Source organism: Pituophis catenifer, unplaced genomic scaffold (assembly GCF_029215685.1).
Source record: "Pituophis catenifer annectens isolate HBS135680 unplaced genomic scaffold, rPitCat1.0.hap2 SCAF_7, whole genome shotgun sequence".
Taxonomy (NCBI): domain Eukaryota; kingdom Metazoa; phylum Chordata; class Lepidosauria; order Squamata; family Colubridae; genus Pituophis; species Pituophis catenifer.
The window spans coordinates 87,149,599-87,163,348 of record NW_027256887.1 but is presented as its reverse complement, the minus strand read 5'-3'; the positions used below and the strand labels follow the sequence as shown (position 1 = coordinate 87,163,348).

Below are 13,750 nucleotides of genomic sequence, written 5' to 3'. Positions count from 1 at the left end.
TGTGATCATCTCAATCAATTGAATTTTTTTTAAAAAAAACCCTACAAAATAAAATTTTACAGTGTTGTCAACTAGGATATAGGCTGGGGCACAACACGTGATGTTGCCATTGTGGTTTGTTTGGTTCGGTTTAGCCCCCCTTGGAAGCAAAACCCACAATGCTCATCAAGGCTTGTAGGGTTGAGTGTAGGCATCACTTCTGAGAAGTCCTGTCTGTAGTTGGCTTCACACATGATGTGTAACCCCATGGTTTGGTTCATCGTAGTTTTGTGAAGGAAGAATAGTTGAGTTGAGTTTTCTCAACGAGCCGAAAAGCCATGTCGTAAATATGGTTTGTGAACTATCGTTGGTTGATGCACGAAGCCCCCTGAGGTGAAGCAAACCAGGTTAGATTAAGGTTTAATGGACAGTGTGAACCAGGCCTGCCTCTGGCATGGGAAGATGGGATGAATAGGCTCCTGCTGGATAAACTATGATCTTATGTGGATGTGGCATTGTTCCTCTATGTGACCGTGTTCACATAACATGCTTAACCAGGTTAGTAGCAGAATCGGCATTCCCACAATCAGCTAAATCTGGTTAGTTTTTGGTTTGGGTTTGCGGCTAGGTGGATTGTGAGATATCGGTCTTGTTTGGGTAGTTTATGGCTTAATGCAAAGTTGTCCATTCTTGGCAATTTTAAGATTGGCGGACTTCAACTCCCAGAATTCCTCCGCTGGCAGGCTGGGGAATTCTGGGATTTGAAGTCCACTTAAAGTGCCAAAGTTGGACCTCCGGATTTAATGTATTGTGCAAAGCTGGAAAATGACTCAGTAACCGGGTTAAGTATGTTGTTATTTAACATTATTTACCGGACGTTGCTCTCATTGATTTCTAATTTGTTAACTGAAGAATCCAGCGACATACTTGAGTGTGATTTAATTAAATGGAACGCATGAAGGTGCCTGAAGATTTCCCCCCCCACTCAGCTGTTCCTCAAATAATTACAACAAACCAGGGCACAAAATGGAAAGTATCGAAATAGTCGTATCTCCTTACTTAAAAAGAAACAGAGGTCAAAAATACTTGTCAAGAAGCGTGCTTAATGGTTGGATGGTCTTCAGTGGTTATTTTAGATTTGTTTCCAATTGTTCGTTTTATTGTATGCTGCTTTGAGTCTCATTTGTGAGATGGTTGGCTGTACAAAATTGATGAGAAAGAGAGAGGCATGATGGCTAGATGATTGATAGATGATAGATGATAGATGATGGGTAGATAGATGATGATGGATAGGTGATAGATAGATAGATGATAGATAGACAGATGATAGATAGATGATTAGATAGATAGCTAGATAGATGATAGATAGATGATTAGATAGATAGATAGATAGCTAGATAGATGATAGATAGATAGATAGTTATTAGATAGATAGATAGATAGATAGATAGATAGATAGAGATAGATAGATGGATGGATGATAAACAGACACGATGGATGGATGGATGGATGGATAGATGATAGATAGATGATTAGATAGATAGATGATTAGATAGATAGATAGATGATTAGATAGATAGATGATAGATAGATAGATAATAGATAGATAGATAGATAGATAGATAGATAGATAGATAGATAGATAGATGATAAACAGACATGATGAATGGATGGATGGATAGATAGATGATAGATAGATAGAAAGATAGATAGATAGATAGATAGATGGACAGATGGATGGATAGATGATAGAAAGATAGATAGATAGATAGATAGATAGATAGATAGATAGATGATAGATAGATAGATAGATAGATAGATGATAGATAGATAGATGATAGGTAGATAGATGATTAGATAGATAGATAGATGATAGATAGATAGTTATTAGATAGATAGATAGATAGATAGATAGATAGATAGATAGATGATAAACAGACATGATGGATGGATAGATAGATGATAGATAGATGATAGATAGATAGATAGATAGATAGATAGATAGATAGATAGATAGATGATAAACAGACATGATGGATGGATGGATGGATGGATGGATAGATAGATGATAGATGATTAGATAGATAGATAGATAGATAGATAGATGATAAACAGACATGATGGATGGATAGATAAATGATAGATAGATGATATATAGATAGATAGATAGATAGATAGATAGATAGATAGATAGATAGATAGAGATAGATAGATAGATAGATAGATAGATGATAAACAGACATGATGGATGGATAGATAAATGATAGATAGATAGATGATATATAGATAGATAGATAGAGATAGATAGATAGATAGATAGATGGATGGATGATAAACAGACATGATGGATGGATAGATAGATGATAGATAGATGATTGATAGATGATGGATGGATGGATAGATGATAGATAGATGATAGATAGATAGATAGATAGATAGATAGATAGATGATAAACAGACATGATGGATGGATGGATGGATGGATGGATAGATAGATGATAGATGATTAGATAGATAGATAGATAGATAGATGATAAACAGACATGATGGATGGATAGATAAATGATAGATAGATAGATGATATATAGATAGATAGATAGATAGATAGATAGATAGATAGATAGATAGATAGAGATAGATAGATAGATAGATAGATAGATAGATGATAAACAGACATGATGGATGGATAGATAAATGATAGATAGATAGATGATATATAGATAGATAGATAGATAGATAGATAGAGATAGATAGATAGATAGATAGATGGATGGATGATAAACAGACATGATGGATGGATAGATAGATGATAGATAGATGATTGATAGATGATGGATGGATAGATAGATGATAGATAGATGATAGATAGATAGATAGATAGATAGATAGATAGATAGATAGATAGATGATAAACAGACATGATGGATGGATGGATGGATGGATGGATAGATAGATGATAGATGATTAGATAGATAGATAGATAGATAGATAGATAGATAGATAGATGATAAACAGACATGATGGATGGATAGATAAATGATAGATAGATAGATGATATATAGATAGATAGATAGATAGATAGATAGATAGAGATAGATAGATAGATAGATGATAAACAGACATGATGGATGGATAGATAAATGATAGATAGATAGATGATATATAGATAGATAGATAGATAGATAGATAGAGATAGATAGATAGATAGATAGATAGAGATAGATAGATAGATAGATGATAGATAGATAGTTATTAGATAGATAGATAGATAGATAGATAGATAGATAGATAGATAGATGATAAACAGACATGATGGATGGATAGATAGATGATAGATAGATGATAGATAGATAGATAGATAGATAGATAGATAGATAGATGATAAACAGACATGATGGATGGATGGATGGATGGATGGATAGATAGATGATAGATGATTAGATAGATAGATAGATAGATAGATAGATAGATGATAAACAGACATGATGGATGGATAGATAAATGATAGATAGATAGATGATATATAGATAGATAGATAGATAGATAGATAGATAGATAGATAGATAGAGATAGATAGATAGATAGATAGATAGATAGATAGATGATAAACAGACATGATGGATGGATAGATAAATGATAGATAGATAGATGATATATAGATAGATAGATAGATAGAGATAGATAGATAGATAGATAGATGGATGGATGATAAACAGACATGATGGATGGATAGATAGATGATAGATAGATGATTGATAGATGATGGATGGATAGATAGATGATAGATAGATGATAGATAGATAGATAGATAGATAGATAGATAGATAGATAGATAGATAGATGATAAACAGACATGATGGATGGATGGATGGATGGATGGATAGATAGATGATAGATGATTAGATAGATAGATAGATAGATAGATAGATAGATAGATAGATGATAAACAGACATGATGGATGGATAGATAAATGATAGATAGATAGATGATATATAGATAGATAGATAGATAGATAGATAGATAGAGATAGATAGATAGATAGATAGATAGATAGATGATAAACAGACATGATGGATGGATAGATAAATGATAGATAGATAGATGATATATAGATAGATAGATAGATAGATAGAGATAGATAGATAGATAGATAGATAGATAGATGATAAACAGACATGATGGATGGATAGATAGATGATAGATAGATAGATGGATGGATGATAAACAGACATGCTAGATGGATGGATGGACGGACAGACAGACATAGCAATATCAATAGCACTTAGATTTATATACCACTTCACTGCCCCATCATGGCTCAGATAGCGACACAGAGCCTTTCTAGGAGCCTGGGGAGGGTGAAAACTGCATTCCCCACCCCTGGGAGGCCCTCTGGAGGCCGGAAACGGCCCATTTGCCAACTTCTGGTGGGACCTAAAGCCTCTGGAGCCTGGGGAGGGCAAAAAATGAGCCCACCATGCCATTGCATTCCTAAAGCGGGTGGAGCATGAGGGGGATGGGGTGCATAGAATTATGGGTGTGGGCACACATGCGCGCGCAACCCCACTGTGCTCCCCCCACTTTTGGCACGCGATGGCAAAAAGGCTAGCCATCACTGATCTAGGCTGTGGTTTAAAGAGTAAACCATTTGTATATAAAGGGGGACTAACCTCCTCTCCTTTCTAGCACTGTTACCTAGTTGGGTCATGAAACCAGAGACCACCAAAGACCCCACAGTCGTTGTCTTCCTCCTCCTCCTCTCCCCCACCCCCCATTCTAAGCACTGATTATGTTATCTAGTTGGGTCATGAAACGTCTCCCAGAAAACAACCAAGCTGTCATGCTATTGTGACTCCAACCCCCGAGGCCGACTTATCGGAGGGAGAAGGCTCCGAACGTGAAGGAGAGGAGTTGGCCAGGCTTCCCTCTCCAGGACCCTCCTCTCTGGCAATGCCTCAGGTGTCTCCCAAAGGAGAAGAGATTGGCCAGGAGCCAGGTATCTCCTCGCAGTCGGACAGTGATGGAGATAAGTCTTGGCTGGATCCATGCCAGCGTCGGAGAGACAAGCGCACGCAGCAGAAAAGGAGGCGTGCCAGAGACTAAGTTGAGTCACTGGACCACACCCCACAGGGGATAAAAGGGGGTGAGGTGGCCATTCAGACTCTGTGACGGACAAAATTAAACTACTAGCGAGTCACATTGTATCTTTGAAACAACGTTATCTGCCTTAGATTTAATATGGACTGGACTTCACAATTCTTGAACTGTGTGTATCTTGTTTGGGTTTATCTGTCGGAGGAACAACCCCTCCCTCTATGAGTAAAGTTCTTGGCAAGCAGCTACTGGGTTGCTGCCAATCCTCTTATCGAAAGAATTTGTTGTCTGCCAGTTTTATTTAACCCCTGGCTGTCTATTTGTGTGCGTGTGTGAGACGGAGACAGAATACATGCCTCCGTAGGAGTCTGAATCCAAGATGGAAGATGAACAGCTGACAGAGAGCGAGAGAGTGGCTCCGTTGGCTATGGAGGAAACTGGGGAAGTTTGGCTTACGAGGAAGGAGAGGGCCCCGATTCCCTTCACAAGGCACACCTGGGGATGGAGTTTAAAGGAGAGGCAGTTGGGAGGGGCATTTGTCGGGAACAAACACTGAATTCATCTAGTGTTGAGAGTGGGGCCTGCATTTCTGGTGTTCCTTCTGACCGTTTGAATTAAGTCGTGCAAATGGGACATTTGGAGGCAAAGTTGGTGCCAATAAAAGGACTCCTACAGTGGTGAAATGTAAAATTTGTTACTACTGGTTCTGTGGGTGTGGCTTGGTGGGGGGTGTAATGTGACTGGGTGGGCGTGGCCAATTTTTTTTTTTTTTACTTTTAAAAACATTTTTTCTACAACCTCTTCAGCGGAAGAGGTTGTAAAAAAAAGCTTTTAAAAGCCTCTGATGATCAGGCAACTCAGCTGGGATCGTCAGAGGCTTTTAAAAGCATTTTTTTTCTACAACCTCCTCTGCCGAAGAGGTTGTAGAAAAAATGCTTTTAAAAGTAAAAAAAAAACAGCCTCTGATGATCGCGCGGCTCAGCTGGGCATGGGGCCCCCCAGGAATTTTTGCTACCGGTTCTCTGAACCACCCACCGCCATCGCTACAGGATTGGGCGATATGGTCCGAACCGGGAGCATTTGTTCTGCCCCAGCTCTGGATTTCCAAGGATATTGACACACACCAATGGTCCTTTATCAAATTTATTAAGTAGCAAGAATAAACCAAAGTCCGGCAAAGGTTGGCAACCAGCCCAGAAAACAAGATACGATAAGACTTTTCCAAAAATGCCCTGATGATAATTACAAGTTGTTTCCAGCAAGAAACTTACTAACGGCATGTGACTTAAATAGGCTAAGGGAGTGGCCAATTATCCTCAAGCCTTACTCTCGAGGACACCTCCTCCTCCTGAGTAGACACTCCTGCCTTCTGGCAGCCCTGCGTGCCCGAGGATTGAGAAGAGGCTCCTCCACTTCGCTCTCTCCACTTGAAGGAGCCTCCAGAGGTTCTGAAGACCCTGACTGAGTCTCTGCCTCTGGCATCACATCCTCTTCAGCCTCCTCGCTGTCCGACGCGAGCGCCGTCTGCTCAGGCTGCTGGTGCGACACCACACCAGCCTCCTTGTCGTTGGGATCAGCCATGATCCGCGTGGGCCACAACAGCATTTCACCCCTGGACTCATACTGATTGCCTTTGTGCCATGCCCCAGATCATCACACAAGCCCAGAAAGCATCATGGACCACACGGTCCTCCTCCTCCTCCTCCTCTCTCCACAAACCCCACTCCCTTCTAGCACTGATGATGTTCCCTACTTGGGTCATGAAACGTCTGCAAGGAAACCACCAGGCTCCGAGACCATCAAGGACCTACAATTCAGAATTCATAGGATGCTTGTTGTGGCAACCAAAGCTGATTTTGGCCAATGCTGTGGGTGAGATATATTAATAACTTGTCGTCAGCAAGAAAAAAATAAAGAAAGAAAGAATTAGAAACTCAAGAGAATTTGCTTTAATTGGGACCTGCATCATGTGTGTAAAGCAAGGAACATTTTTCTCCTTAACATTTTTTTTTTTTGGAGGGTAAGCCTCCTAAGTTCCACTTAGCCAAAGTTCCTCAGGGGTGAAACTTGAGAAGAAGAAGGATGAGATGGAGAAAGAAAGAAGGAACGAAGGTTGGGGAGCTTCAAGAGATGGAGAAAAGAGACCATCTCTGGCGTACGAGAGTGGACAATCCCATCCCTGAAGATCTTCTGGAGGTGGGGTTGAGGCCTACTCCTTGGCCATCTCTCTCCTGACTCTTCCATCACTTTCTCCGGCCGATCTGGGCCATCAGCTGAGCGTTGGAGGCAGCTTTGGCCCTGAGGTTCTTGGCCTTGGCAATATGGAAGAGGATGTTCATGAGATTGGTTGGGACGTCCAAGGAAAGAGTGAACTTAGCGCGTCGGTCGTTCTTGGCTTGGTTGTGGGACATCTTCCCTTTGGACTGGGCGAGGGAGACGTAGCGCGTGACGGCCGGGAAAGTCCGTTTCTCTTTCTCTGTCCCTGTGTCTTCCGAGGAGTCGGAGTCTTCTTCACCCTCCAGAGGGACCATGAAGGTCCTCTTCTCCAGGACAGAGTTCTCCGCCATGAGGTCCTCCTTGGCCTGGGAGAGAGCAGAGCTGAGGCAGCTGAAGATGGAGTCGGCGTTGAAGGACCAGCCCGTCTTCAAGGTGGAGAGAACCAGGAGAAGGAGAAGGAGTCTTGAGGGGGTCATCATGGTGCCACGGAGCCTGTGCCACCAAAGAAGGAGAGAAGGTTTATGAACATGGGCCCTGGGTGAGGATCTTGGCTGACTTTCTACAGGAGCTGAGTCCGTACAGATAGTCCTCAACTTAGAACCACAATTGAACCCACGTTTTCGGTTGTTAAGCGAGACATTTGTTCATTGAGCTTTGCCCCATTTTACGACCTCTCTTGCCACAGTTGTTAAGTGAATCATGGGTTGTTAAGTGAATCCGACTCCCCCCCCATGGACTTTGCTTGTCAGAAGGTCGCAAAATGACTTTGGGACACAGCAACCGTCACAAAGGCAGGCCAGATTTGCTTAACAAGTGTCGTAAAACGGGGCAAAGCTCACTCGACAACTTTCGCACTTAGCAACGGAAATTTTGGGCTCAACTGTGGTCGTAAGATGAGGATTACCTGTATGGATTTTGAAACAGGTGTGCAATTCTGGCATTCCCCCTCCACTCGGTTCTGTTTGCACGTCCATAAGACCAATTTTAAACTTTACATTACAACACTCAAGATTTTTCCCCCAAGCACCAGATTCAGATAATAAACTCATGTGAATCAAACAAGAAGCATTTGAATAGATTGCAGAATAGAATAGAATAGAATAGAATAGAATAGAATAGAATAGAATAGAATAGAATAGAATAGAATAGAATAGAATAGAAAATATGGAATGGAATAGAATAGAACAGAACAGAATAATGAAGAATAGAATAGAATAGAATAGAATAGAATAGAATAGAATAGAATAGAATAGAATAGAATAGAATAGAATAGAATAGAATGGAGTAGAGTAGAGTAGAATTAAGAATAAGAATTAGAATAGAATAGAATAGAATAGAATAGAATAGAATAGAATAGAATAAGAAATAGAATAGAATGGAGTAGAGTAGAATTAAGAATAAGAATTAGAATAGAATAGAATAGAATAGAATAGAATAGAATAGAATAGAATAAGAAATAGAATGGAATGGAATGGAATGGAGTGGAGTGGAGAGGAGTGGAGTGGAGTGGAGTGGAGTGGAATGGAGTGGAGTGGAATGGAATGGAATGGAATAGAATAGAATAGAATAGAATAGAATAGAATAGAATAGAATAGAATAAGAAATAGAATAGAATGGAGTAGAGTAGAGTAGAATTAAGAATAAGAATTAGAATAGAATAGAATAGAATAGAATAGAATAGAATAGAATAAGAAATAGAATGGAATGGAATGGAATGGAGTGGAGTGGAGTGGAGTGGAGTGGAGTGGAATGGAATGGAATGGAATGGAATGGAATAGAATAGAATAGAATAGAATAGAATAGAATAGAATAGAATAGAATAGAATAAGAAATAGAATGGAATGGAATGGAGTGGAGTGGAGTGGAGTGGAGAGGAGTTGAGTGGAGTGGAGTGGAGTGGAGTGGAGTGGAGTGGAGTGGAATGGAATAGAATAGAATAGAATAGAATAGAATAGAATAGAATAGAATAGAATAGAATAGAATAGAATAGAATAGAATAACAGAGTTGGAAGGGACCTTGGAGGTCTTCTAGTCCAACCCCCTGCACAGGCAGGAATCCACTTCAGACAAATGGTTATCCAACCTCTTCTTAAAAACTTCCAGTGTTGGAGCATTCACCACTTCTGGAGGCAAGTTTATCCCTCCTAGGCATACGAAATGAAAATAATTGTTGCCATTTGGATAATGTCTTAAAAAAAAGCGGTATTTTTTTAAAAGGAAAAAAATACAATAATTTAGTACAGTGGCATAGCCTTTCTTTTTCTTTAATGGTGTCATTATCATAAGTGGATGCGTCTTTGGGTTGGGGAAAATGTGAAGGAGGAGGAGGCCTGAAGTATAATGTCCTCAAATGTTCCAGATTAAAATAATAATAATTAGAATTAGAATTCCTTCTTGGAGCGTTCGAACGGCTTTTGCAATTATTGGGCGCCACCGTGTGGCTGTCCTCCAGCACTGCAAGTCCATTCCACATGCCATTCAAGAAAAACTGGGTTAGTTTCTGGCCAGCATTCTTGAAGAGTCTGGTCGCCAACTTTTGCCATTGGCAGATTTTATGAAAAAGGCAGATGCTTTTGTGCCTTTTAGTAAATTTTGTGAGTTGGAAAAGATGGCCTCCGACTCATTCAGAAAGCAGAATTCATGCACAGGCTACGGCCTACTGAAGTAAATTGAAAAGAAATCAAATGTTGATGTAAGATTTCTAGAAACATTTGTGAATGTCCTGATTGTCCACAAGTTGAATGTGAACTGGCTAGTTTATTATCTATTATCTGTTATCTATCTATCATCTATCTATCTATCTATCTATCTATCTATCTATCTTTCTATCATCTATCCATCCATCTGTCCATCTATCTATCTTTCTATCCATCCATCCAACCATCCATCATGTCTGTTTATCGTCCATCTATCTATCTGTCTGTCTGTCTGTCTGTCTGTCTCTGTCCATCCATCCATCCATCCATCCATCATGTCTGTTTATCGTCCATCCATCCATCCATCCATCCATCCATCCATCCATCTATCTATCTATCTATCTATCTATCTATCTATCTATCATCTCTCTCTCTCTTCTATCATCTATAGTCAAAACATCAAAGGGGCAAATAAAAGCATTTAAGCAAACCGGATTTCATATTTCTGATCTGGATGATTTTTATTTATTATCTTATTGTTTAAACGTCTCCCACTACGGAGTAACGGAGGGTTCCGCGTGAAAGCATTTTGAATTTCATCAGACTTCTGCTCAATCTAGAGTTCTTTTTCCTGAATTCCCTAAGGATTTCTTTATGGATTTACGAACCTTACCATTTCTTTTGTAAAAAAAAAAACCCCACATATAATTTTAAGGCTTTTTACATCTTTGCTCTGCTCTCCTTCCTCCAGCATAAATTAGCGTGAGAAAAACAAAAGGCATTTGTTAAGAAAAAAGCATGCTCAAAAACTCCTTTCTCCTTCCTTCCTTCCCTCCTCCCTCCCTCTCTCCCTCTCTCCTTCCTTCTTCCCTCCTTCCTTCCCTCCTTCCTTCCTCCCACTCCCTCTCTTTCCTCCCTCTTTCCTTCCTTCCGTCCTCCCGCTCTCCCTCCCTCCCTCTCGTTCCTCCTTCCCTCCTTCCTTCCTCCCGCTCCCTCTCTCCCTCCCTCTCACTCCCTCTCTCCTTCCTCCCTCCCTCTCTACCTCCCTCTCCTTCCTTCTTCCCTCCTTCCTTCCTCCTGCTCCCACTCCTTCCTCCCTATTTCCTTCCTTCCTCCCTCCTTCCCCCTTTCCCTCCCTTTCTCCTTCCTCCCTCTCTCCCTCTCCTTCCTCCTTCCCTCCTTCTTTCCTCCCGCACCCTCTCCTTCCTCCCTCCCTCCCCTTCCGCCTTCCTTCCTTCCTCCTGCTCGCTCTCCTCCCTCCCTCTTTCCTCCCTCCCTCCCTCTCCTTCCTCCCTCTTTCCTTCCTCCCTCCCTCCCTCCCTCCCTTCTGTTTTAATCTATTGGGCAAATACTGTATCACAAAGGAAAAAAAACGAGATAGCGTCTAAACTCTCTCCATCTCAGTTTGTCTCTCCTGGTTTATTGTAGCCAACGGAGATTCTGGGTTTAACCAGCTTTGTCTTTTCTTGCACTTCCAGGTCTATTTTAGGCAGAAACAAGGTTTTCACCATCTTACGGATGTCTTAATCAACCTAGCTGGTGCCTTCACATCTAATCAACGTTGCTAGCTTTCTTTGACCGTTGCCCATCCAATTGTATTAGAAGCATTTGTCTCTTTAATGAATCTTTAATGAACCTTCTGCTAATTAATTCCGTTCTTTCTCAACCTTAACTGGCTGGGGAATTCTGGGAGTCGAAGTCCACACCTCATAGTTGCTAAGGTCGAAAAATATTGACTTAATCGCTCCGTCTTCTTTTAGCACTCTGTAGAAGCTCAGGAGCCCATATACTAAGGAACCTTCAGAACATGTCCTGCAGCTACCTTAAAAAAAATAAAAATAACATTCATGCCTTAAAAATGTGCATATCTTAAGCATGTGTATAATTTAAAAATAATAACATGCATGCCTTAAAAATTTGCATATGTAACATACCTGTATGTTTATTCTTTTTAAAAAAACAACAACATGTACATATCTTTAAATGCTCATATCTTAAACGTGTTACCTAAAAAAATAACATATATGCCTTAAAAATGTCCGTATCTGAATCATGTGCATACTTTACAAAAAAATAACATGTATATTGCCTTAAAAATGTGCAGATCTTAAATATATGTATAAAAATAATACATGCACATTCTTTAAACATGTGGATACGTAAAAATAATAACATATGAACATCTTAAAAATGTACATTCTTTCACTAGGTCAAAGTCAAATATTTATTAGAGTCAAAAACCAATGTAATCTTTAAATATGTGTACACTTTAAAACAACAACAACATATACACACTTTAAAAATGTGCATTCCTTAAACATGTATATGTAAAAAAAATAATATCATTTGCTTGCCTTAAAATGTGCATATCTTAATCATGGGTAGACTTAAAAAAATGATATATGCATGTCTTAAAACATGCACCCTTTGAACACGGATACAATTTAAATAAACAAATAACATATGCACACCATAAAAATGTACATGCCTTAAACATACGTATGCTTCAAAATAATAATGTGTATAAACCTAGAGAAATTCCTTTAAAATACACACTATGGATTACTAGATTCTTAGAATGAATTTAAAGGACTAAAAACAGGGGGGAAAGAAGAGAGAGAAAATACTTGTGTTTCCCAAAATTATTTCCCCTGCTGTTGCAAAACATCTTCGGATGTCGAGGTATTTCGGGAGCGAAGTCCTGCTCTCAACTGGTTTGAAACTGATTTGGGGCAAGAAAATCTCCCCATTGAAGCTAGTTTCAAGGATGCTCCTTCGAATATTTCCTCACCTCTCTTTTTGACACTCTGCTTTGAATAATCTCTTCGGAAATTAACCATGATCGAAACAGAAACGATTCAGCTAGTCCCTCTATTCCTTTGCACCTCCTTATTTTGGCAAAAAAAAAACCAAAATGGGGTACCCCCGCTCCTTCCTATCCCCTTTTAAAGCATCTCGTCCTGCGATGTCTCTTTCCAAAGGTTAATGCGACGATTAAAGATTGCAAATCAAAAAGCCCATTCTGCAAACGGCAAACAAACAAACCTCCATCCCTTTGGCAACGCAAAACACCCCCCCCCAGTCCCAACCCCGAAAAGGATGTGAATTATTCACCTCCTCTGTTTAAAAATTTACTTCTGGCTAATTAACTTCTATCCTTGCCTTACCTGCCTCGTAGTTCTGCAATCCGTTCAGGTAACTATTTCTACTCTTCTACTCTTTTTATTTTTTGCAAAGTTCAGGTTTTCCTCTCTCCCTTTAGAAAAGCAGGTGAGCCAAAATTCACTTACCTGAAACCGTTTTTGGTTTTTTTTTGGAGCGGGGAAGCCAAGGTGCACCTGCAAATTCTCGCTCGGTCTTTTAGGTCAAGATTGAAGACATTCCCAGGTGATCCGAAGTTCGGTTTGTCTTCCTCAGATTCTTTTTTTGATAAGCTGCCTTGTGTGTTCTCTACGGAAAAACACCTGCTTTCTCCTGCCCAGCCTTGGATATATATCTATATATATATTTTACACACACACATATATATATATAGATTTTTATTTATTTATATAGGGGGGAACGGGGAAAGAGAGAGAGACCGAGAGGGAGGAAATGATACGTTAATGGCTTTATAACGTAAATCCGAAAAGAGACGGAGCTTTGGATGAAGATCGGATTCTCTTTGGAATGAGATAATGTTGGCTAGTAACGTCACTGGGCAGAGATGCCACAGAAATGTGTGTGTGGGTTTTTTGTGGTGTTTTTTTTTTTTTAGGATGGGGAGGGAATTTTATTACAGGATTTCTCGCCGGTGCCCCTCAAATTATCTATTTATTTTTTT

The 13,750-nt window shown here is 39.8% G+C and overlaps 1 protein-coding gene across 1 annotated transcript; it reads right to left on the bottom strand.

Annotated features, from left to right (window-relative positions):
• Positions 1-7,317: 7,317 nt before the first annotated feature.
• UCN3 (urocortin 3) lies at positions 7,318-7,770 on the bottom strand. The gene has a single exon (XM_070947740.1). It carries the CDS (start codon positions 7,768-7,770, stop codon positions 7,318-7,320), a length of 453 nt encoding a protein of 150 aa, XP_070803841.1.
• Between the last annotated feature and the right edge of the window lie 5,980 nt (positions 7,771-13,750).